At 39.4% G+C, this 25596-nt stretch overlaps 1 protein-coding gene across 6 annotated transcripts in view; it reads left to right on the top strand.

The window, feature by feature from the left end:
• Window positions 1-25596, top strand: part of LOC306970868 (glutamate receptor 3-like) — a 55701-nt gene extending 30105 nt beyond the window's left edge. The window contains exons 5-16 of one of the 6 annotated variants that reach the window (XR_013793421.1): window positions 6822-6875; window positions 7055-7216; window positions 7510-7677; window positions 7763-7867; window positions 9707-9814; window positions 11450-11656; window positions 12250-12623; window positions 14437-14635; window positions 16743-16990; window positions 17665-17779; window positions 23054-23168; window positions 24054-24193. Coding sequence is in view for 5 of the 6 variants with exons in the window: in XM_079566913.1 (XP_079423039.1) it covers window positions 6822-6875; window positions 7055-7216; window positions 7510-7677; window positions 7763-7867; window positions 9707-9814; window positions 11450-11656; window positions 12250-12623; window positions 14437-14635; window positions 16743-16990; window positions 23054-23168; window positions 24054-24299 (1986 nt within the window). In the remaining variant the exon portion in view is untranslated. Of the gene's footprint in view, window positions 1-6821; window positions 6876-7054; window positions 7217-7509; window positions 7678-7762; window positions 7868-9706; window positions 9815-11449; window positions 11657-12249; window positions 12624-14436; window positions 14636-16742; window positions 16991-17664; window positions 17780-23053; window positions 23968-24053; window positions 24303-24382 lie in introns of those variants that run through there. The other 5 variants (XM_079566913.1, XM_079566912.1, XM_079566915.1 and 2 more) reach the window with 5 other exon arrangements.

Genomic DNA, 25596 nt, shown 5'->3' with positions numbered 1-25596 from the left:
TATCTGTCAGAAGACGGACCAGTTTCTCCCCAGATGCTCTGGAGGGACAGGGCAGGCGCTGTCCCAGTGGAGTCAGATTCCTGTATGAGCGGTGACATCAACACTTGCTTTAATGTAATATCAGCTCCCGGTGTAAGTAGGACACACTGTCCCATAACAGCAACAACAATGAGCCTGCTATAAATAGCCTACCCTCCTAGCCTCAGGGAAGATCTCTCACAATGGCAGCAAATAAAAGTGAGATCACTCAGGCATCAAAAAGCACTCATCTCATTTTATCCAAACTGTTCACTCACCAAGGGCCCTCCTTACAAGCCAGGATCCTCCTTGTCCCTGCATCAAGCCTGGATAAATGGAGAGGGTTGTTGTGGGAAGTGCACCTGGTGCTGAATGTTTAGAAAATCCAGCTGAATCTCTGCAGAGGATGATTCTCCCTGTGAGGACAAAGCCACAAACAGATTCAATGACTCTCAAAGAATGATGAGTAAAGCCGTCAAAATATTTACCCAGTCAAATTAACGTTACTTTAATATAAGTCCAAGGTGATAATACTACTAGTGTTGTACTTAGTAAATGTTTGAGCATAAAAGTCTGATTTTCAGAGGTTTCAGAAATGATGCACTCTGACAAACAATTCAATCCTAATAGATGCAAATAAGCAATTCTTAAGGTAAAATATGACAATTACAAACTTAACACCTTTTTAAATGTTAACAAAAAGCTTTACACTAAACAAGTTCTTTCCTCAAGTAAAAGTATTGATGCTTAAAATGAAATAGTAGGACTAAAAGATACTGTCTGTTAAAACTACTCTAAGTTAATTACTTCAAAAAAAAAAATTCTCCATAAAAAATGTACATGCCTCTGCTCTCAATCAAACATTTAAGAAATCATTACTGTTTCTTTTTAAACCATGGCTTATCCCCTAGTCATCGTCATTACGCATGAGCAGCTTTTGTCACCAGCGCAGTTTGATTTGTTAATAACTGTTTTTAGGCCTTCTGTTCCCCTTCAGGCTCAGGAGGCATCAGACGGCTCATCCCTCACCATAAAGCTGAGACGCACACATACATACCGAAGGCTCATGGATAATAGAAATAAAGTGGATTTATTATCGCTGCCTGAGGACCAGTCTTAGGCTTGTGCCCAGTGACAGACAGACGGACGGGTAGACTGGGCGAGTGGGAATTGAACCTCGCATTAAGTACGACTGTCTGGAGCCATAGAGAAAGCATAGGGGACAGGTTACTTGAGGGGCAGTGCATTGGACCAAACAAAACTTCTGTGTTAGAGGTTGTATTCAGTTTTATAGATTGCTGCAAAAGTCTGTTGATTATATGTTGACAATTGTAGCAACAGTAGGATAAAACTCACAAATACATATAGGTATATATTTGTGTTCTGAACCTAGTATAGAATACTCAGAAAGGATTGTACTTTGTTTATTTAATGTAAATGTAAAAGTAATGTATAACTGTAGCATCATGAATTGCAAATGTAATGTACATGAACAAGGGGTCGGCACTTATAAGCTTTTGCTTCAGTCGACTCCCTTTGAGCTTCCATTAACTGCATGATTGTGAAACTCTGGAGAAAGAGAAAATGTTAATTGCTCAAATAAACTACACAAACAAACAAACAAACAATAGATGGCAGTAAAATAGTAGCTTGGCAGTACCTGGAGTTATAATATATGCGGTTTGGCAGTGAAAAGGCAAATACCATTGCATTCTGGCCTACACCTCAATATTAAAATGTTCTTTAGGATGTTGTGCCACATGAACCTGCTGAGGAATTTCAAAAACTCTGTTACAGTCGGTATGAAAATCCCGGTTTTGTGGGTGCATGGCCTGCTTGTTAAATCCCAGCGGAGTCACCTGCAACCACTTCTAAACTAATGCACTAATTAAAATAAGTTTGCTCCCCCAGCTGCCATTAAAACTTAGAGAGGATAGGTTAGTGAGCTAATTTAAGGGCGATTATATGGAGGAGCAATTTTAAGTGGGGAATGAAAACATAAATATTATTAGAGGGTGGTGAGAGTGAATGATGAATGGCTCTAACATGTCTGTATAAGGCTTAATAGGCCATCTGATAAGATGGCTCACTGCCTGACCACTGTCCCCCCTGGAGAGTGCAGCCATTCCTATGCATAAACATGTGATATCCACTGGTACATTGGTACATACGTAGCTCCAAGTGTTAATAAAGGCTTCCCTGGGCCTATCATTAATCATCTGATGAAAAGCTGGAGACATATTTCATGGCTCTTAAGTGCTTTGGCCATCCCTTGAAAACGAGGCTTAAGAAAACATACAAATACAGCTGAATAAATAATAAATGAGGTGGAAGTACAGTGACCAGGTTAAACCCATGCTCGAGGTTTTCCCCAGAGAAGCAAGCATTACTCTGTATAAGAGACCGCATATTTATATAATCTGGAGGTTAGAGCGGTAATATACAGTATGTTTGGTGCAGCCCTGTGCAGCAATTAAGAACCATGGGAATATGCTCTTGATGCTAAGTAAATAAATTACTTTATACTGGTATGTGTGAACCAATTGAGACACTGAGACAATGTCGACTCGGGAACCAGACGGTCCCAGAGACATATCACTACTATACATCATGTTATGTCTTTATGCTACAGTACATCATATGTCTAATTTGTCTATAAGTTTTGCAGTCGCTTCATAAATGATGCACTACAGTAGGAATAGTGTTGAAAGCTTTAATGCCCTTCAGGCTGAACTACAACTGTGGCATAATGAAGTGAACCATCTCTCATTAAAGGCCTCTGTGATCAGTGACCACAGGAAAAACCCGACACAACAGTCATTGGTATTATCACATTAAAAAATGTCATGCTGTGGTATAGTCGAGCACAGTGGTTCTCAAACTGTGGCGCATGTGCCATTGACTTCTTCAAATGGTACTCAGCGCTTTCATTTAAGACCATTTCATTCATGCTTCAGTAAAGCATTTAAGCTAAGTGTTAAGTCTGGTATAGCCATGATTTTAACTATTTCAGACCCTTTTTGGAATCTGTTTAGTCCCGATTTAATATCTTATAAGGTGGTACCAGGGGTAAAAAGTTTGAACTGGTCTCGTAAACATTTTTTTTGCAAATAGTTCTACATCCCCACGGTATCACTGACTTTTTGCACTATGAGTAAAATGTAGTAAGGAAAAAACAAATCAAAGATGTGTAAAAGCTGCAGCGTGTAGCAAAACGACGACACAAGTAAATCACCAGTGGCATGCGAACAGAAAAAAGGTCGACAGCAAAGGAGGGATTTCTAAATCAAAGTGTTTAAAGACTTCTTTGTAGCTTGTACCTCCACAGCAGAGATGAGTTGAAAGCAAACGCCTGACTGAAAAACAACTTCAAGCCAACACATGCGAGGGAGCTGGCAGAAAGACAACTCTGACAAGGATGCAATAAGGACATTACAGCTTTGTTTTTTGTTAGGTAGAACTAATAACATGGCATGCAAGCCCTCTTTTTTTTTACTATTTACTATTGTTTTTACAAGGGTTTTAAAAATGATTAAATTCCTTTTAATAGTGTGGAGAAACATACATAATATTGTTATATGTAATTAAACTTTAGTTAAGGTTCAAAGAAATTTCTCCTTTTACAGTCAACAGTTAAACCCCCCTCACGGAGCTGATGTAACTTGTACATATTTGAAGAAAGAAGATTTTGAGTAATCCGAAAGCATTGCCTTTTTTTTTCCGAAACCGCAGTCTGAAATCTGAATGCGAAAACAGAGCACTTCCGTTCCCATTGGCGCATAAGTCCCTCATCAAATTTTTCACTCCTTTGTCCTATAATTAGTCGGGTTGGTGAATGGGGACGGTTATCAACTTTCAAATGCTAGCTCCACATTTGGGAGAAGTTGGCAGATGACAAATCACTGTAACAAAAAGGCGCCTCCGTCAGTAGGAGGCCAGTCAGATCCTCTTGAAGCCACTTGGGCGTATTGCCAGCTCTGCACAAGACTTGGGTTGCAGTCTGCTTAATTAGAGCGAAATCCCAGGGGAGGATCCAGGCTCATACTGCAGCCGCACTCACAAATAGCGGCACGTTTCGGCTCTTTTTTTTTCCAGACAGGTGGACAGACACAGCCCAGAGCTCCGACAAATGAAGGGAACAATGCCTTCTTAGTCTGCTGCAGCTTGGTTTATGTCTCCCCGCAGCAGCGATGGTCTCAAAGTATTTCTTGTTGCCGCCTTGTTGTAGAGGTGAATACTAACAGGCTATGATACAATGTGTATGGTTTATTTGTCTTCTGTTGACAATTATACAGTGAAAGGTAGTGCAAGTGCGATACCGTACTACCAATTCGCTAGATGCTTCAGAACAAATCAAATTATTAAGGTCTGACTGTCATTCAAGCCAAGTCAATTGTTGTATAAATTAAGTTGCACTGACTGTTGAAGTAAATTACTGGTACAGATGTAGCTACGTTTGTTATTTTGTCCAATATTATTTCTACTTGTGTACACCGAGTCTTCAAACCCCAATTCAATAAACACAGTGAACCGACAAAAAAATAAACATTAAATATTGATGAATATTCTGGAGATTAGATAATTGAAATGATAATTGAAAAAGATAAATACAATATAGACCCTGCCGAAAACCGCCTCGCTTCTTTCTCTATCCTATTTCTAAATTCATATCACAGTCACACTGGTGGGTTGGATATGTTGCAAAAAGCTTTATCGACTGAACTGATAAAGCAAAACATCTTCAACTTAAAAGTGAAGAAAAATACTTTTAAACTCAGTCAAGCCAACATTGGATCGAACTCTGTTTATTCCCAAACAAAGACAAACTCAGCACAGTGCAATATTTGGCACAAATAACTGCTGTCAGTTTTTCAGTCTGAACCATAAATGTCAGGTTGGTCCCAAAATGGATAGAATTCATCTTCTTCAGGCCGCGACTGTCTGCCTGGTATTTTACAGCCATCCATCCAAAAGTTGTAAAGTAGGTTCAGTTTGGACCAAAAGGTTAGTCTGTCCTTCAGGGGCCGACGTGTAACAGGCTTTGAAATGGCTTCTATACGGAAAGGGCTTTAGATTAATTTACCATTTGTATCTTTTTGGACAGATACAGTTGACTGAGACATTAACTCTCAATTATCTTCAGCTTGTCTGGATCTAGTTTGTTTTTGTGCCTTGCCTCAGTGTTAGTGTGAATTGAATTTAGAATAGTAGCACATTTTGATGTACCCCAAAGAGAAACTAAAACCACTCTGCCAGATTGTCTATACTTCAGAGACGAGTGAGTGTTGCGTCTGCTCGCTGCCAACAAAATACCATTGATGCAACTGTAAGGGGAATTTTCAAGGTGAGCATTTTCATTTATTCCGCAAAGAATCACACTGAAGTGGCACTATTAAAACTCTCAAACACTCAACCAGATTGTTGCTGTGTTGTTGTTGTTGTTGTTGTTGTTGTTGTTGTTGTTGTTGTTGTTGATATAGGAAGATGTGTATTAGACAATTATGTTCACAGTCAGTCAATAATCATTTGAGTCTGTGAAAGTAACTCAGCAGCTGAAGTATAAGAACTGGAGCGATGGAGTCACTTTCTGCCTCCGTGTTTGTGACAAACTACACTTGCAGCCAGTTTTTCTCTGTAGGCGTCGGGCTTCATTAAGCTCTAGTGTGTTGCTGAATACAGGTCACAGCAATGGACAAGCCTTTTGAGACAATGAGGAAACTGGTAATCTTCAAAAGCTACTGAGGCTTTTTTTCCTTCTGTATGGGTTGATTTCCCTTGTACAGATGCGTAAAATCATCATCTGTCAAGGTTTGTAATATGATTAGCCACGTCTCCTCCGAGTGTTTACGCAGGGTCAACCTTGGCACATCAAGGACACTTGGTCCTCAGAGACAGACAACAGACTGAAGGGGGCACAGGTGTGGATCTGACAGAGAGCTTTCAGATGACTGAAATGGAAGAATACTTCAAAATATAAGATAACCCTTGCACAGCAAAGTGGAGCTGCTTCCATTTTCTAAATGTCACAGATAGATGCTGCAACCAACTGATCAACGATATTGTTTTGTTTTAGCCAACTTTTGCCTTGTGTAAACTTCATTTAGTAATCCACAAAGCACAATTCACTGCAACAAGGTAATCTGAAGTTTTAGATCACTCACAATGTGCTGGACAAACAAATCATTGATGACAACAACAGAATACTGCTAAAACAAATATATGAAAAGTTGTCCTTTGTTAAACTTCAGAGATAGTGCATGCTTTCATTCCTCTAAACTGATTCAGAGCAGCAAGAGCGTTGTTCTCATATTCATGATATCAATGACCATGCTGGACATTTGATATACAGATATTTCAGCACTGGCTATCAAAAGTGTGGAGGAGTGAGCAAGAGCAAAAAAAAAAAGGGAAAAATAAGTATCCACCCCCATGTTGTCTTTGTCAGCCTCATCTTGTGCAACAGAAAATCCACATAAAGATGAGCTGGTAAATAGTTCACCAAAATATCTTTCTACAGACTCTAAATCAGTGTCTGACAAGTGAACGCAGTGAGAAGGCACTTCAGAGCAAGACCACAGTTCAGCAGGAACCTTGACCTTATTTTACATGTTGAAGTTAATACAAGGGAACAAGCACTGTCATCATAGTTCAACCCTTTACAACCAACAGGACCACACAAATGTACCACATACTTCTATGCCTAAAAAGTCTGACTAACTCTCTGCTAATCTGTATAAACCAACATGTATGCTACAAATTGAAGGACTATGAAGTGACTCACTGTGCGCTTCTGCCTTCTGTAGGTGGTGACCTCAGGAAAGAACAGCAGAGGATACCACTACATTCTCGCCAACCTGGTAAGAACAGCATGCTGTAACTTCCAAAAGTGATGCATATGTGGCAAAGAATACATTCAAGTTATGCAACCTAACACTAACTACACACTCACAAATGTTTCACTTGCTAATAACAAACTACAGGCTATAATTGTGCCTAATCATGGCAGCTGAAGATGCCCTCTGTTTATTGTTCTCAGGGCTTTTCCAACATGAGCCTGGACAGGGTCTTTGCTGGTGGAGCCAACATCACAGGCTTCCAGATCATCAACCCAGACAGTCCTGTTGTGCAGCAGTTCCTCCAGCGCTGGGAGCGCTTGGATGAAAGAGAATTTCCTGAAGCCAAAAACACTCCACTGAAGGTCAGTGAGTGAGGCATTGCCACACATTTTACTCTTCATCAAGGATATTCTTTTGTTCTTAAACATTCTTGGTTAAAATTTGTCAAAGAGAATTTCCTCATGGAGGCAACTGATATGTTTTACTGATGTAAACGGCACATTTATCAGAAAAAAATGAGCCTAATTCTAGTCAAAAGCCACCAGGAGGAGGGCAATATTAAAATATCCAATACATTTCACATGGGACGTATGCGGCCTATTCTTCTGAATGCAACTACAGTGTGCTTAACTTCTCCTATTTTTCCATGGCTCAGTACACATCAGCACTGACCCATGATGCCATCATGGTGATCGCGGAGGCTTTCCGATACCTACGGCGGCAGAGGGTGGACGTGTCCCGACGGGGCAGCGCGGGGGACTGCCTGGCCAACCCTGCAGTGCCCTGGAGTCAAGGCATTGACATTGAGAGAGCTCTTAAAATGGTAGGACCATTTACACAACAAAGAGTCGTTCTCTTTCATTTGTTTGTTGCCATAGAAACATGTTTCTTTTCCCGTTCATTTTTAGGTCCAGGTTCAAGGGATGACAGGAAATATTCAGTTTGACACATTTGGACGAAGGGCCAATTACACCATTGATGTGTATGAGATGAAGTTAGGGGGACCCAGAAAGGTGAGTTAAAGCAAGAGCAAGAATAGTTGTTTGAATCGGTATGTTATAGAATATTATTTCAAGGCCATTGTGCGCTGAACAGTCAATGGAGATGTAAAACCATATCCTCCTGACAGCGCATAAGTCTGATTTTGATTTGAACAGAAACTGCCAGTAGCTAGGTTTTGTGAAGCCTAATTCATGTGAGCTTGCATTCCCTCTGAGACTTAGTCTGGAAAAAGTCCACAGCCAATCACTCTGTGCTTGCAAGAAAAGCTGTGCCAGACTGTTCTAGTTGGTAACTCAATCCAACAATGTCACAAATTAATGTGTGTGTACAGAAACACAACTTTTTATTTGGAGAATTAGATAGCAAAATCGTTATGAGGTTTAAACTCTGTCAGTAGCATCATCTGGCAAAAACAAAGAATGTTGATATTTACTTGCACCATGTGTGCATTTTGGTCTGCCTTTTGAGATATAGCCTTCCCTCATAAAAATGCCTTTGACAATTTTATTTAAATAGCAGTGCAGATTCTATAAGCGCCAAATAGTGTCACTTCCTTAAAAACATGACGGGGACCTTGTCTTAGTGGTAAGTCAACCTTTTGGTGAGTATTTTACTACATTACTACTTACAAGAATACAGATCTGTGTATCCATTCCCTGCACCTCCAACCAGCTCAAAAAACACCACACTTACTGAAAAGCTCAGTGAATTTTGGGAAGTGTTACATTTTCAGTACAAGTTCAGGATCAAATAAAAAACAAACTGTAATGATAAATAGATGATAAAGAACATCCAAGTAGAATTACTACCCATGCTGTTAATCTGAGGATTTAGTCGATACATATTTTCGCTTTATATGTTGTCAAAGCCTAAAATAAACTAAATTATATATAATATAAAGTAGTGCAATGAGTGGGGGTTGAGGGAAAACAACCCACCTTTGAATATATCATCCTCACTTAATGCCTAGGTTATTAATTTGAAGGGACTAGATGCAAGTTGGCCATTTTTATACTCACTACTGCCACCTCAGATCTGATGCGTAACTGCAGGTTCTACATTAAGCTCGTGCATGATGGCACTTCGAACTAACACCTTTTTGAGTGACAGTGCAGGATTTTAGTAGCCTGGCTATCAAGTGATATTTAGTCTGGGGACCACCAATTCCTTTTCTCGTAGGAGAGGTGTGGTATACGATTGTCCGTAGCTGTTTATTGGGCGCTACGAATGTCTATCGTTTTGTCTGCACGTAGCCATAGCCAATCGTATCATCCTATCAGATATATTTTCGAGCTAAACTACTTAGCACACGGTCTAAAGCTGTTGTGCAGTTCGAAATGATTCGAGCGCACACAGCGGTATGGGTATTCCCAGGCTAGGATTTTAGAGGCAGTTGTGAGGTCTGGGCTCATTCTACACATTAGGACATTGCTGGGACATGTAGGGGGAGGAAAATACCTAATTTAACATTTTTAAACTCTGTATAGTCCCTTTTAGTTTGTTTTTGTTTATTTCAGGAATATTGTGTATTTTTAGCACAGTAAAATAACCTGGTGCACCTACTAAAAGGGGCATAACTAGACTGAAGTGTACCTAGCTGCGATTAAATTTATCATTTTTCAAGTACTCTGCTAGTGCTGCTTTCTTGTTATGTAAGTGAGCCGGGAATAGATTACACCTACTCAGTTCTAGTGCATGAAAAGTGAGAGGCTCCGCTACAACTATACAAGCATTCAATATTATCTGGTGCAGATACAGCCGACCAACTCGTACGTACTTGGGAGGCTGTATCTGTAAAGATGTCCACGTATTGTGTGTTCTAACTCAAAATCTCTTGTTTTTGTCCCCAGATCGGCTATTGGAATGAGTTTGAAAAGTTTGTTTATATAATGGATCAGCAGGTCACCAACGAGTCCTCTTCTGTGGAAAACCGAACAATTGTGGTCACTACTATTATGGTACACTTTTAAAGCTGGTTCTAATAGTTTGATATCAAGTTTTCTGCCACTCAAGGTCAAGGTGTCCATTGTTGCAATCTGTCCTGGGACGGTAGAATTATTTTGGCTTGCGTTGCTTTCCATCCACTCACTACATGTTGAAACAGTCGATTCACCAAGAGTGTTTCAACTGTATCCGTGTGGGTGCCAAAGCATTTTAAGTTTTTACTAATCAGGTGGCTGTTGTAGTAGTGACGTCACAATACCGGCTCTTGATAATAAAATTGTTAGGGACTTAGATCGTCGTGTTTTCATTAAGTCTGTACGTAAGTAAAAATATTTTCTTTTCATTAAGTAAATTGTCAGTGGCGCTGTAGACAGTCAAATTAATCATGACAAGAAACACTGACCAAGATGAGGACATAAACAGCCAAGGGTGGCAGCCATTGCTCTAGGCTAAGAGAAGACATAATGATAGATGTATGTAAGAAAGATAGGAATCCATAGGTCATTTTTAAATGTACGATAAGGTGCGCCTTATCTTACATTTAAAATCATGGCTTCTCGTAAATTCTGACTTTGCCTATTATGTTCGCATCTTAAGCAAATTCAGAATAATCATATGTGTCCATTTCAGTGTCGGCTGACTCATTGTCCTCATAAGCAGGCTCAGACAGGTCATGCAGATGTCAGGGATATGTAACAGGAGAGCTGTCATCACATCTTTTTCTCACTGTAAGTCTGTGATTTAAGTTGTAGTGACTGTTGTAGATACATATGTCATTTCCTGGATTAATTCCATATTGATTTCAGAAAGAGTAGAAGGAAAACCATATTTTGTTGAAAGGTCAACCTGATATTAAAAGGTGTGATACTTTCATTTTGTAACATTGTCATTATTCAAGAAAAGTAAGAAAGAGAGGTAGTAATGTCAGTGTAGGCCTCAATGCTAGAATAGTTTAACAGAATATTTATTGAGTGGAGTTCCTGACACTTGAGGGTGCTGTACATTGATAAAAACATCTTAATACTAGAGTAGATTAGCCATTTAAAACTTCAGTGTGTGCGTAGAGACATGAAAATAGTACATTGTAATGCACTGAATAACAAACGTGCGTGTGACTGTAATTTTAGTACCATAGTCTGTAACAATACTTAAGTAGATGGTTTTCTTGTCAGACAAATTGTATCACATCAATGACAACTAAGTAATAAGGTTCAAAACGGTTCGATAAATCTTCCAATCAGCAGTCACTGATATTTACTTAATGAGTTGGGAAAAGTCCTTCGTGCAGCCTGTCCTGCCTGCGTGCTGCTCTGACGCAAAGCACATGCAATCCCCTTGTTGCCTACGAGCCCATTCCGAGATTTGCTTGGTACATATTTTTATATGCCCTGTAGTTGCTTATCCTTTTCCCAGCAGCCCATTCAGCTTCTTAAGTCCACCTGCAACCTACCTTTTCAACCCTTTGAATCTTATTTATACTATAGATCTCTTACCCTTACTGTCCCATGCTGTGTGCCCCTTTGCTCTTTTGCCTTTGCTGTTATATGCATGCTGTGTGCAACAAGGCCTCATGTTTGTAAGGCACGAGCTCTTTTTGCCGATCAGACATTGTATATACAATGAGTTCAACATTTATGTCTAATTAACAGGAAGCTCCGTATGTGATGTACAAGAAAAACTATATGCAGAACGAAGGGAATGACAGATATGAAGGCTACTGTGTGGATTTAGCTTCTGAAATCGCAAAGCATGTCGGAATAAGATATAAGCTGTCCATTGTGCCAGACGGGAAGTACGGAGCCCGAGATCCAGAGACCAAGACGTGGAACGGGATGGTGGGTGAACTTGTATATGGGGTGAGTATCTACTGCAACTGTATTAATTGTAATTGGGGAAAGAGGGTGAAATGTTAACACTTAAGCTTTTTGCTGAACAATGTAACTAATAATGCAAATACCTTTTTCTTACTTAATACAGTGAAGTGCACTAAATAATAAAGTGCAAAAAATACTATACAATTCTAGTTTAAGACAGGACCATGCAACTTTTTCTAGTTATCATTTGACTACTGTATTGAATAGAATACTGGAATGGTAAGTTATGATTGTGACCTCAGTGTAAAGTAATAAAAGTAATGCCTTCCTTTCTCTAAATATTTTGACATTCGCACAATGCCTAGTGGCACATGCTTATTCACTGCCGAGCACAGCAAACATTTATCAGGCTGTTATTGATGAGGCTTGTCTGCTTGGAGGTGACTTCAATGCTGGCCTGACTTAAAACGTGTACATGGTTTTGTAATTTATGAGGTAGAACTGGGCTAGGATAACACATATATATGTGAACATTTTGTTTGTTTAATTTTCAATATGAATACATTTTGGACACAGCCATATACATGTTTACTGTTCGAGACTAACACCCAATGTGCCTGTCTCCATTTCTGCAGAGAGCTGACATAGCTGTGGCTCCTTTAACCATAACGCTGGTACGAGAAGAAGTGATAGATTTCTCAAAGCCTTTTATGAGCCTTGGCATCTCAATAATGATAAAGAAGCCTCAAAAGTCCAAGCCAGGCGTCTTTTCCTTCCTTGACCCTCTGGCCTATGAGATTTGGATGTGCATAGTGTTTGCCTATATCGGCGTGAGCGTGGTGCTTTTCCTGGTCAGCCGCTTCAGTCCATATGAGTGGCACCTGGATGAGAGTGATGAGGCCAAAGACCCTCAGAGCCCCCCTGATCCTCCAAATGACTTTGGGATTTTCAATAGCCTGTGGTTCTCCCTGGGCGCCTTCATGCAGCAAGGATGCGATATCTCACCAAGGTTGGTTATTGTTGTGTCCATCCTCCACCATTTATCAGCCGTCCACATCATCTCACTGCATTTTATAGTCCTATATGGACACTTCATCCTGCCATGGTGCATATTAGTTATTTTGAGCTTTGCTCTAGCTGTTCGCTTCACATGTCCCACTTCACTGCGCTCTCCCCACTTCTCTGCATCATCTGCATCCATTTGTTGTTAGGCTGCATGCTGGCTGTGATGCTTTGCATCCACAAAATAACTTATATCCACCATGCTGAGGGCTGTAAAATGCAAAGGGGCATCATATCTTATTTACAAATCACATTATTCTTGGAGGGCTACCGTGTTTTTGCTGCATGTCTCATTTTACGGTCATCATCTTGGTGCATATAAAATATTTTTGTGTGATTTTTTTTTTTTTTTCAGCACATCTGTGTTATTTTATTTCACTTGTCCATTCATTTCACTTATCCGAACTATTCTTTTCATAATAATACTGTGAACTGACCATAGATGATGATACAAGCATTATTTTTTTTATTTTTTATTACAGACCTGCTAATAAGTGCTGCTAACTAACTAAGAAAGTGATGCATGTTTAAGGCTGTTGTAAAACGCTTCATGGACTAAGTGGGATAGTGTGCTGGACCATTAAGCCACACTGTTGGCTGTAGTTTGATTAACCTATAAAAATAAACTTTCTACATATGAGAGTAAAACAAAAGTGGATATTGCTCGCTCCTTTAGATCAGCAGATTTTGTTCAGTTACTATTATGCTGTGCTTACCACAGAACTACTACTTCTATTTCTCTCTGTCTCTCTGTCCTTGATCTAAATCTCAAGTAGAAAATAGTATGCAGCAGATTAACAGGTTCATTCTAGATGCCTGCAGTCTGGATACTGCACGATGTATGTGATTCAAAACATTTTTAGATTCAACAGCTTGAGGTTCATTTTATACATCTGGATGCTGCCATTATAGTTAACATCACAGATCAGGAGTGCTCAACAAGTAGATCGTGATATAGCGGTAGATCACAAACACAATAACATGTCAAACAAGCTACGAGTCAGAATAAATGCCTGGGTTTACTGTACAGGCCATGGACCCACTCTGCTACCGACTGCAGCGCAGCCCAGTCAGCTCCTTCTGACTGCTGCTGCTGATTAGCGCTTGCCGTGGACTCAGAGCGTGGAGAGGGAGAAGCATCATTACCAGGAGGACACAGTTGAGGAGACTGCCATATTCAAGCCTGTTTGCTCAGTTTTCATCCTTAATTTACAGAGTTCTTTGTTGTTATTAGTCCTGACTTAAGAAAAACAGTCCCTCCCACCAGGAGCTCCTGTCCATCACCAATGTGGAAAAAATAACAGCTGCTGTGAGGAGAGGTTTGATAAAATGCTGCCTTGGCACGGCGAAGGTCTATTTATTGATCAGTATCATGATCATGATACTTATATATAACATCAAAAGACAGTTATCATTGGTAGGAGGTGACAGAAGAATAATTATCAATAGGCTGGCAAATAAATCGCAACTTTAAGGCTGGGTCTATCAAAAATAAATATTATCCTATGAATTAGATAAAGCAGATTTATACATTTTATTTCATTATGACTGTATTAGAGTCTTTTGTATATTTTCATCCACCACTTGTACCTCTGTACTCCTGCTATAGTTTTTTTTCTCTGCATTGTCATTCCAAAGCCATATTATATCTTCAGAACATAAATTGATGAAAGACTCCGCCAGACAAACTGAGTGAATAAGATAGCTTAATGTTACCTGTGTGTATGTCAATCCTTTGCCTGCTGTGCTTAATCCTCCAGGTCCCTCTCAGGCCGCATCGTAGGAGGGGTATGGTGGTTTTTCACCCTCATCATCATCTCGTCCTACACAGCCAACCTGGCTGCCTTCCTCACAGTGGAGAGAATGGTGTCCCCCATTGAGAGCGCCGAGGATCTGGCCAAGCAGACAGAGATCGCTTATGGGACCTTGGACTCAGGCTCCACAAAGGAGTTTTTTAGGGTAAGCTTCTGTCTGTCCTGCGATACGCCAGAGAAGTTGTTGAGCATGTTAGTTATTTGTGTACAAGGATATGCTGACTGTCAGTTTGAGTGAAAGTAAAAACAATGATCTTGATGATGTGATTTTGTTTAGATTGGCAAATTTTGGCAACAGCTGTTACACAACAAACACAAATAAGATAAGAATAAGCCCAAAAAAAAGAAAGAAAGAAAATAAATAGTTTATAGATTAAAAAAAAAAAATCTCTCATACACATGGCACTCTCAAAAATTTAAACTACAAGCAATTTCTGTCTACAATGAATACTGTAGAAAAAAGAACAAAATGTGTTTTCTTATATTGCCATTCGGGTGAAAAAGGTTTAACAAATTTTGAATAAAAAATTGGTTAGAGTTCGTATCCAATTCAATCAGTCACAGTCCAATTTGCTGCCTCACCATACTGGAGTCTGATGTTTTTAAGAGAAATGTCCCGTTTCACAGAAATTGAAATGTCACTCACATCCAATGTGCTGCTCAGAGTTTGATCTATTTTTAGTCCCATTCTGCCGCTGTGATTGGCCACAGTCTGAGACACAGACACTGACCATGTGATAGTTTTGAATGTTTTTACAGTCTGAGTCCAGCCAACATGCTCATCTGGCAAAATGGAGTGAGTGGACATCCTTTTGTTGTAAAGGGACTATTATTTCGTAATGTGGCCAAATGAGAGCAGTGTCGTTTGTGCGAGCCGGCCCATTTTTAAAGGCGTTCAGGCAGAATAACTTGCTCTGCTGTGCCAAGCTGAGCTGAGGTTTAAAGCCTGAAGCCGAAGTGGTCATTTGTAACTGACTGTCCTCTCCTGCACTGCACAGAGCTCTAAGCACTAGGCGTCAATAGTGTGCTTCAGATTTGTTAAAAACTGTAGTGCACTCACCATTGACTAATATGTTTAAAGAGAATTTCCAGGCTTCTTGTGAGTGGATTTTCCAATGCAGTTCACTTTCTATAAAAGATTAAATACACTGAATACATATGACATTAGGCCCCTACATGTGCCCAGTGTTTTAGAAGCTTCCCGGAGACGCAAGCCTTGTTTTGTTCAAGTGGCAATGGGTGAATTCCCTGTGATTTGTCAAAGATGCTCCCATTACAAAAAAATACATGGACAGTAATTATATTGATTATATATATAAATTGTCCTGGAAGTGGAACCGCGACTGTAAGCACGGATTAATGGGAGCCCACTGCTGCTATTGATCACCAATATTGTTGATTTTAAAAAGAACTTCCAATTTCTTTATATACTAGATTTTGAAAAATTATTTAGAAATTAAAAATGAATAATAATTAAAATATTAATAATGGAAATAATGATGCCCTCCCTTGATATGAATCTATAGAAGTTTCTATACAGTGCATTTTCATGTACCTAAGCAATATGGCTGTTATCGTCACAATATGGCTCAGCCTGTCACCAGCTGTTACTGTCATGTCCACAGAGTTTGTGTGAACGCTCAAGTGAACAGAAATCCTGCATATGTCAAGAATGATCACTCACATGGCCCCAGTTAGTAATCCATTGCATTACACATTATTTAAGTGGCAGTACATAACACAGGACCCTCAAAAGCTCTCCTTTATCCCCTAAATGTGTGAATAAAACTACTGCTAGGGATGTGATCACTAAAATATATTTGTGAATTCATTCCACTGCTTACGTGGTAGTGCAAACCACTTGTTCGCTTGTTAATACAAATCTCCCACATGACCTGCAGTTTGTATCTGCTGTGCTACCAGATTGTCAGACTTCAGGCAGCTGGCGTCAGGCCCAACACTCTACCTCTAACAGTCGCTGCATTAAAGTGTAAAACTGTCACAAGTGGCACATCTGTTTTCTGGAGGATGAAATATTAAAATGGTTAAAATGAGGCTGATTGTAGGAAATGTGAACTTCTAATCTTCTGAGAACACTCCATGTGTTAACTTCTTAAAAATAACTTTAGGTATGGTAAATGGTATCAGAAAGTCCTACTTCAGCTCTTATGTTCATCGGAATTGTAGGTGTACTGTGTTTTACTGACTGTTCTTTTACTAAAATGTCTCTTTTCTTTGTTCCCTGAATGCAGCGCTCCAAAATAGCAGTTTATGAGAAAATGTGGTCTTACATGAAATCAGCTGAACCCTCAGTGTTTGCCAAGACCACTCCAGATGGAGTGTCCCGGGTGCGAAAGTCGAAGGGCAAATTTGCCTTTCTGCTTGAGTCTACAATGAACGAGTACATAGAGCAACGGAAACCTTGTGATACCATGAAAGTGGGCGGAAACCTGGACTCTAAGGGCTACGGTGTGGCAACACCTAAAGGCTCTCTATTAAGGTGGGTGGGATATTATAACAATGTCCTCCATGTTGTTATAGTATTCCACCTACCCTGATGATTCCTTTACCATTTCTACTTCACTTCTAATGTCACCAATTGCACAGTGGTCATTTTTGATGTCTTCTGTCTGTCTACTGTGTCTCCGTGACTTTTCTCCTCTCTCTTTAGCGCAGCTCTTGGTATAATCATATTCTGTTAAACCATTTGAATGTCAATGTGCATTGCCACCATCCCACCATTTTTATTTTTGCTTTTCTCTTTCTCTCCCCTCCCAACTGATTTGTGGTGCCCTTTTGCATTGCCTCTAATTTAATTCTCAAATATCTCCCTAATTAACCCGCTCCTTCAAATGCTGCTCTGTCAGTTGTGATGAATGTTAAGCTGCATGCTGGATGTCTACATCTCTGACTCAATAATGACACAGCGTCCCCATCCCGCACACTTCAGTTAGAAGCAATGTATCCTCCATACCACCTCCTAGATAAGATTTCTTTGCTGTAAAATGCTTCTTCCCCTTTCACACCAGAGAAAACTACAACCAATTTGCCCCTCCCGTTCTCCCCTTATATGAACCATTAATATTTATCTCTATTTCTTTACTAATATTATACTATATTAGATTTCTCACGGACCTGTTCATTTTCTTACAAGCTATGTTTTATCGTTTCAAGAAATGCTGTTAACCTGGCAGTGTTAAAACTGAATGAGCAAGGCCTCTTGGACAAATTGAAAAACAAATGGTGGTACGACAAGGGAGAGTGCGGCAGCGGGGGAGGTGACTCTAAGGTCAGCCTCAATGTCACCAAAGTCGGGTATCCTACAGTGGAGTAATCGGCAAGGCTGGAGTCACTCACGGTAGACTTTGGATAAAACTTACTCTGAATATTGGATTAAAGTGGTAGATGTGATCGAGTGGGAACCCTTTACTTGGCTACTGGGGAGTTTTGTTAATAGGATTAACTTTTGAGACTAGTTATTGGCCTGTAGTTATAAAATCAGAAATCTTTCCCTCTGCTTTTCATGTCTACAGGCCAATATGAAAGCTTTAGGGTAGATTTTTTATAGCTGTATCAAAATGTACGCTTATACCATTTCATTTAAGAGTAGGTTTGAACTGAGAATGCACTCTCCGATCCACCTCCTGGGTACTAGGGACCGCACGGGGGCAGCGTTGTCTTGAGGGGACTAAGCATCAGCAGGCAAACGTGAGAATTCTAATGAAAGCTGATTCACAAGCATCTAATGGTCCAATATCCTCGCATCAAAACCCAATGTAAGGCTGACAAAATATCACTAGCTCTTCTTTCAAACAAGAGCAGTGACTTTCCCCCATGGCCACTTTAAGATTGTATTCAAGGGCCACATTTGCACAAGACTATTTGATTTGAATTGCTAATCTTAAACTACAACAAGCTTGCAAATGCTAAAACCATGGCGTTGACGGATAAAATATATATATAAAAAAAACGGTCAACCCCAGGCCAGTGACTATAAACTATAAGCTAAAACATTTGGATACTTCTTTTCCTGATCACCTTTGTCAAATCAAATGTCTTGTAAGACTTTAAAATGCAGCCCCTGACTTGTTGTTATCTGAATGCACGGGTGCAGTGAGAGCCCAGAAGTGGATCCACCTCTGCTCTGCGCCGTCATCATGACTGTGGCGGCTGTGACAGAAGAGACAGGCAGAGTTTGCTGTTATAGACAGTCATCCATACCGAGTGAGCGGGAAGTGGATACTACCGAAAAGATAACGCAAATATGCCGTCTCCTCTCATTAGCAGTGCGCCCTAATTCACAGCTAATAGGTTCATGTTTGACCTGACTGCCATTTTTCTGTGTCTTCATTTCACTTTCAGAAAAACAAGTGTGAGTAATTGAGCAATATCACTGAAAATACATATTCACTCAAACAATAAACTTGATTCAATTTGGCCCAAAAATGGATTTGCCAAACAATATCCACAAACGGCAGAAACAATGATATAATGATTCATTATTTGTAACTACATCCCTGTGTATTATATTTAGTATGTGGCCATTATAAGTGTCTGCATCAGCATGTGTTGTGTGTGTTGTTGACCTGTCTGTTTTGTGTCTGCTTTCAAAATGTCTTTCCTTTTTCTGCAGACTGAAAGATAAAGTTATGATGCACAATAAGTAGAGGCACATTAGAGGCAACATTTGTGCAATGGAAGACATTCAAGGCACAATAAATCCTGCATTTGCTCGAACGTTTTTTAAACACAATCGTTCTGAGCAACAAACCTGGCCAGGTTTTCTCAATATCTACAAACTAAATCCATGAGGGTTTTGAGACATCTACGCGGCTCTAACTTGGAAACAATCAAACAACTACTGGGCATACATAAGGTTGTGTTTGGAGGCAAAATGTCGATTTCAACCATGTGTAAGTCCAGCCGTTATAGAATTTAGTATCAATGGAATGAAGTGTTGATAGTAAGTAAGTGCTTTATTTGTCATTGCCAAACAATGAAATAGTGTTCAGGGGTTAGTCTTGAGCCGCTGTGTCGCAAAAAACCTTTTGTTGTTTGTTATGGTTGGGTTTGTTAGTCGGATTTACATTTCTCTTTAAATTTTATAAATAATTTGTTAAATTCTTAAAAAAAAAAAAAAAAAAGATTTTTACTGTATACAATCTTTATCTGCATTCTGTTACTGCTTTGTTGTAATTCACAGAGTTATCAAGTCAACTTTGTTAATGGGACAGACGTTAGGTATGACATGGCCCCATCTACTGGCTCATCAAAGTAAATACACTGTTGCTTCACCTACTCTATACACAATTGAGGGCCATACGCTAATGGTAAAATGTAATTTACAAACACGAATCTCATAATTGTAGTTATTCTCTATGGCTGGGTCAGAAGCTAATGAAACAAACTTGATGAGTCAAAAAAAAAAATCTATCAAGAGGTGTAATAGTAATACATTTTATTTATTGGTTTATTTGGTTGACACACAAGGGACTCACACGTGCATAAACACCTCGCAGGTTTGTAACCATGGGGTCATTGTCCCACACTCTCAAACACAATCTCACTCAACCTGGCCTTTTGTACAGTGGTATGCAGAAGTTTAGGCACCCATGTAAATTTTCATGATTTTCCTTTATAAATCATTGGTTGTTTGGATAAGAAATTTCAATTAATTTATCAAATAGGAGACAAACACAGTGATATTTGAGAAGTGAAATAAAGTTTATATGAGTTATGGCAAGTGTGCAAGAAATAGGTTCATCGGGTTTGATGGTTTCCGAGCATGGACAGTCCACAATCATATTCAGGTCTTGGGACTGAGATGGCCATTCCAGAACGTTGTACTTGTACATGTTCCTCTGCATGAATGCCTTAGTAGATTTTGAGCAGTGTTTAGGGTCGTCTGCTGATATTGAGTGGAATCCATGCAACCCTCAACTATAACAACATTCCCAAATACCAAATTTTGTTTTTCTTGCTGTGTTCTTTTTCCGCCATTGCATAACGCCTCTTGTTTTGCCCAAATAACTTTTTTAGTTAGTTAAATTTTAGTTTCATCAGTCCACAGCACCTTGTAGGTCTTTGGAGATGACTGTGACTGTTCCCACCATCCTGCGCCTCTGCTTATCTGAGATTTTTCTTGGTCTGCCACTTTGGGCCCTAACAAGAACTGTGCCTCTGGTCTTCCAATTCCTCACACTGTTCCTCACAGCTGAGACTGAGAGCTTAAATTTCTGAGACTGCTTTCTGTATCCTTCCCCTAAACCATGATGTTGAACAATCATTGTTTTCAGGTCATCTGAGAGTTGTTCTGAGGCTCCCATGTTGCCACTCTTCAGAGAAGATGCAAAGAGGAGAATCACTTACAATTGGCCTCCTTAAAAACCCTTTCTCATGATTGGATTGACTGTGTATGGAGGTTACCAAACCAATTTTGAGTTCTAATAATAAGTGCTTAAGGTATTGAAATCAATAAAATGACAAGGGCGCCTAAATTTGTGCACATGCCTAATTATATTTAAAGGGGCTGGATGCAAGTTCGCCATTTTATATTCACTACTGCCACCTCAGACCATATGTGAAACTGCACCTTCTATGTTAAGCTCGTGCATGACGGCGATTCGGACCGAAGTGACACCTTTTTGAGTGACAGTGCAGGATTTTAGAGGCAGTTGTGGTGAATAGGTCTGGGCTCATTCTACACATTAGGACATGGCTGGAACATGTAGGTGGAGGAAAATACACATTTTTAAACTCCCTATAGTCCCTTTAAATAATTCTTGCACACTTTCCATTACTCATATTAACTTTATTTCACTTCTCAAATATCCCTGTGGTTGTCTCCTATACGATATATTTAACTAAAATGTCTTATCCAGACAACCAATGATTTAGAAAGGAAAATTATGAAAATTTACAGGGGTGCCCAAACTTTTGCATACCACTGTACATGTTTTTGGTGGTAGGGGAAACCAGCGCACCTGGAGGAAACCTACACTGGCACAGGGTAAACATGCAAACTCCACACAGAAAGGCCCTGTCAGGCTTTTGGATCAATCCTTGGACCTTCTAGCTGTGCAGCACAAGCGTTGACCACTGCGCCACCATGCTGATTGGGCTTTTCAAATACAACATCTGTGTAAATTTACCAAAAATGTTTTGTTTTTATTAGGGCTGGGACAAAATATCGGATCGGACTTGGATCGCAATACTTTGTGCTGCAATATCAAGTGTCGCAGTACTTTCAATACTTGTGTGGCAATTTATCACACACTCCTATTTTCTCCAGTAACCATTATACAGCACTTTGTTACATGTTGTGTTAATGGACTTTTCAATCAAATTTTTTTTAATATAAACTTTATACACATGACTTTTTACACAGTTCAAGGTAAAAATATCACTTGTTACTTACTAACTGTATCGCAATACGTATCCGTTTGGCCCCCGAGGATCGTGATATATATCGGATCATGACAAAAGTGGATCGTCCCAGCCCTAGTTTTTATACTGCACTTCATAAGCTTGAGAAGCTTCTCATAACGTTACAAAGTAGTCCATTATTCAGTCAGTCTTCATACTTCGTGGCTAGCATCTCCTCTTTCCCAACAGCCTGACCCCCAAGTTGTGCCAAGTCCAAAGTTCACAGTCAAAAATAACCCACATTCAGAAAAAATATACAGTATATATATATGTTTTTATTGTTGTCCATATTTAAGTGATATTTAACTGTCTCACCTAGTCTACACACTTTGAAATCTAAACAAAAGCCATCATAATTTTATCCTTCAATGAGCTCTGACCAATGAAAAGGAACTACAAACCACTCATGCGCATGTGTCTTGACATTGCATATTTTTCACTCATTTTACGAAGGCTGTCTGTCTGAACACCCATTCTATTTTTGATTATTGAATTACAAACACTGATTTTGTTTCTGAAAGGAAATACACTTTGAAATCTAGCAGTCAACTTACCTTGTGCAAATATCCAACCCCAAACACAATGATGAGTTCTAGCAATCTGATGTCAAGCAGCCTTAATTGACTCGTAGACACGAGAGTAGAGAACTTATTTGGCCCTCTGGCTTACCTGATTGGTATAAAATGTCTTGTCTTTATTGGCGTTTTATGAGACATCTTCTCTGTAGGTTCTAAATGAAATTGGACAGCTTCATTTTTGCCTGTAAGTCAAGAAAGGGTTCCTGTTAGATCCAGCTTGATAAATATTTAAGGCTGCCCATAGCACAAAATGCACCACATCAATTACTGCATATTTTCCTCATTCTGTGCAGCAGCTGCTTAACTTGCTAATTTATATCTTCTCTCTTCTTGTGATCAGTGTGTGCCGATTACTCAAAGCGATATAGCTGGGGTCTGGCGTGATAGGGTAGTCATTGTGGGTTATCACAAGTCATACGTTTATTGTATTGTTGCTTGCTATACTGTGATGTCTTGGCCAGGACCCTACAATATCGCTTTGCTAAGTATAAAGTAGATAAAAAGTTGAATAACATAAAATAACATAATATAATGTTATTTATGTTATTTCCCACGTGAAGAACTCCTGTAAACCTTGCAGTATTGAAACTCAGTGAACAAGGCATCTTAGACAAGCTGAAAAACAAATGGTGGTACGATAAGGGTGAATGTGGAACCAAGGACTCGGGAAGTAAGGTCAGTCGCTGCAGGTCTTTCTACACAAAAATGCATTTTGACCTTCATCTGCAAACATCTATGGCACACATCCGCCTAAACAAACATTATACATCTGAACACTGCTTGTCTATATTTAAAATACTATAAAGATTTCACAAACACAGAATAATTTATGCTCTTAACTTAATTTGTTGGTAGGCTCAGCATGATACACAAAAACAACATGTATTTTCATACCATTTTCAGAAGAGAATTGATACCATTAGACTGCTGTTATGACATCCAAACCTCTATTGAAATTTAGCTTATTGGTGTTCTTAATTCATTTATTTAGCTCTGAAGAACCCCTGGACGTGTAGAGTAAAGGGTTACCATTGAATAGTGGTTCTCCATGTTACTATTCTTTAACTTGTAATCAGGGAGGGACCTATGGATTAGAATACACATAAATGAATTTCAATGTTTGGCCCTAAATAGCAGCAAAAATGGTTCAATTCACCTTCCTCAACTTTTTTATTTTATTGTTATTACAATGTAATGTAGTTTGAGAAGACATCCTTAGTCCAAATTAGAGGTTTTCAATAGACATACAGACCTGTACGACCATGACCGCCTTCCTTGCATAGAAACAAGTTAGCATGCAGAGAGTTAGCCAAGTTAGCAACTAGCGTTATTTCCATATTCACCGTTTTTGTAAGTAGGAAACTATGTAAGAAACACAAATGACTGAAATCATGACTTTTGGTGTAGGTAATTACGATAAATGATGTAACTATATATATTATATGTAGCTTAAGGGTAGTCTGTGTATTACACTATTCCTACAGTAACAGTAGCTTAACTGTTCACGAAGCTTTGATCTGTCATTTGAAGATGTCTTAACGTGGTCTTTACCTTTCCTAGGACAAGACAAGTGCACTAAGCCTGAGCAATGTGGCCGGGGTCTTCTATATTTTGGTTGGAGGGCTGGGACTGGCGATGACCGTGGCTTTGATTGAGTTCTGCTACAAGTCACGCCAGGAAACGAAAAAACTCAAATTAGAAAAGAATGCGCAGAACTTTAAACCAGCCCCTCCAGCAAACACTCAGAACTTTGCCACGTACCGTGAAGGCTACAATGTCTACGGCACAGAGAGCGTCAAGATTTAATGGGTGACCCCTTTCTTCCAAGTTTTGAAGTGTTTGTAAACGGTGAAAATAGAAGCTTATCAACAATTGTCTTTGAATTCTAGAGATGAAATGAGAGGTTTCACTGACGTGTCCGGATGAACACTCCACTCGCTGTGACGCTGGCACACCTTAGGACAGCCTTGACACCAGTTTTGGAGCCAAACCTTGAAGTCCACATGAGGTGCTCACTTGTTGGCTGAGGCTTGGCTGTCCCATGACTGTACATACAAGGGCCTGGCCCCGCACACTACCGGAGCAGGACGTTGTGAGCATCTGGAAACATGGATTTGCCTCTTGCAGTGCCTTATGAAGCATTTGGCGTTATGGCAAGCATTTAAAAATGAATTGACTGGAGAAGAGATGCGTATTGCCTCCCGTAAAATTTAGATAATTTGTGGCAAACTTTTATACTTAGATCCTATGTCCACGAAAAAAAGCCATGGTTTGCAATCAAAGCATCATGAACATTCTAACATTTTTGTGGTGAAATCTTTGCTTAGATAGGCTATAATTATAATATAATTAGTAATAAAATGTTATTTTTGGTGTTTAACATAAGGGAAGCAACGACCTAGGATCAAATTTCTTCAATTCAAATCTTTTTTTTTTTTTAAAATATAACATCTTGGCAACTTGCCACTAGTGTTGTTTTTATTTCTCAGAAATGTGTTGGTTGGGCAGGGCATCATTGTGTTTTTAAAGATGAGAAGCCTACTTTGTAAGATTGCTTTGTAAGACTGCTGTTGTTCAACTGCCATATTTTATCATCATTTTGATGAAAGCTTTTAAGGTACTACTTCACAGTAGATATTGAGATTGGTCACATCAATGACCCTTTTCAGAAACATTCAGTTGGTTTGATTTAAAAATCCTACTTTGTGCAGTATTTACAGCAATGAATCAACAGGCCTAATTTTATAGCCACTTGGGTTGTGAAAAGGTTTCATTGGGCCATTTATGTACAGTAAAGCAAGAGATTAAGTCTAACTTGTTTATAGCCTATTCATCTTTTCACCAATGAAAGTCCGCGATATTGTGTTTTAAATCCAGGCCCTTCCTTCCCAAACTGCATGTGACTTTGGGTGTAGTTGTATCACAAAACAACTTGAATGATTCTGGATGAATTTTAAAAGCATCAATCTGACCCTCTCTAGGTAAATTTTGCCATTTCATTTGTACCTCGGCCATGGGAGTTGCATGTATGGACATAAACCTCTGAAGAGGTAGTGTACAAACATTTTTAATACATTTCCTTAATAAAATCAGGTTTATATTA

The sequence above is a fragment of the Gobius niger genome (assembly GCF_951799975.1).
Source record: "Gobius niger genome assembly, chromosome: 11".
Classification (NCBI taxonomy): domain Eukaryota; kingdom Metazoa; phylum Chordata; class Actinopteri; order Gobiiformes; family Gobiidae; genus Gobius; species Gobius niger.
The sequence above is the reverse complement of the archived record's forward strand: the minus strand, read 5'-3'. Positions and strand labels throughout refer to the sequence as shown.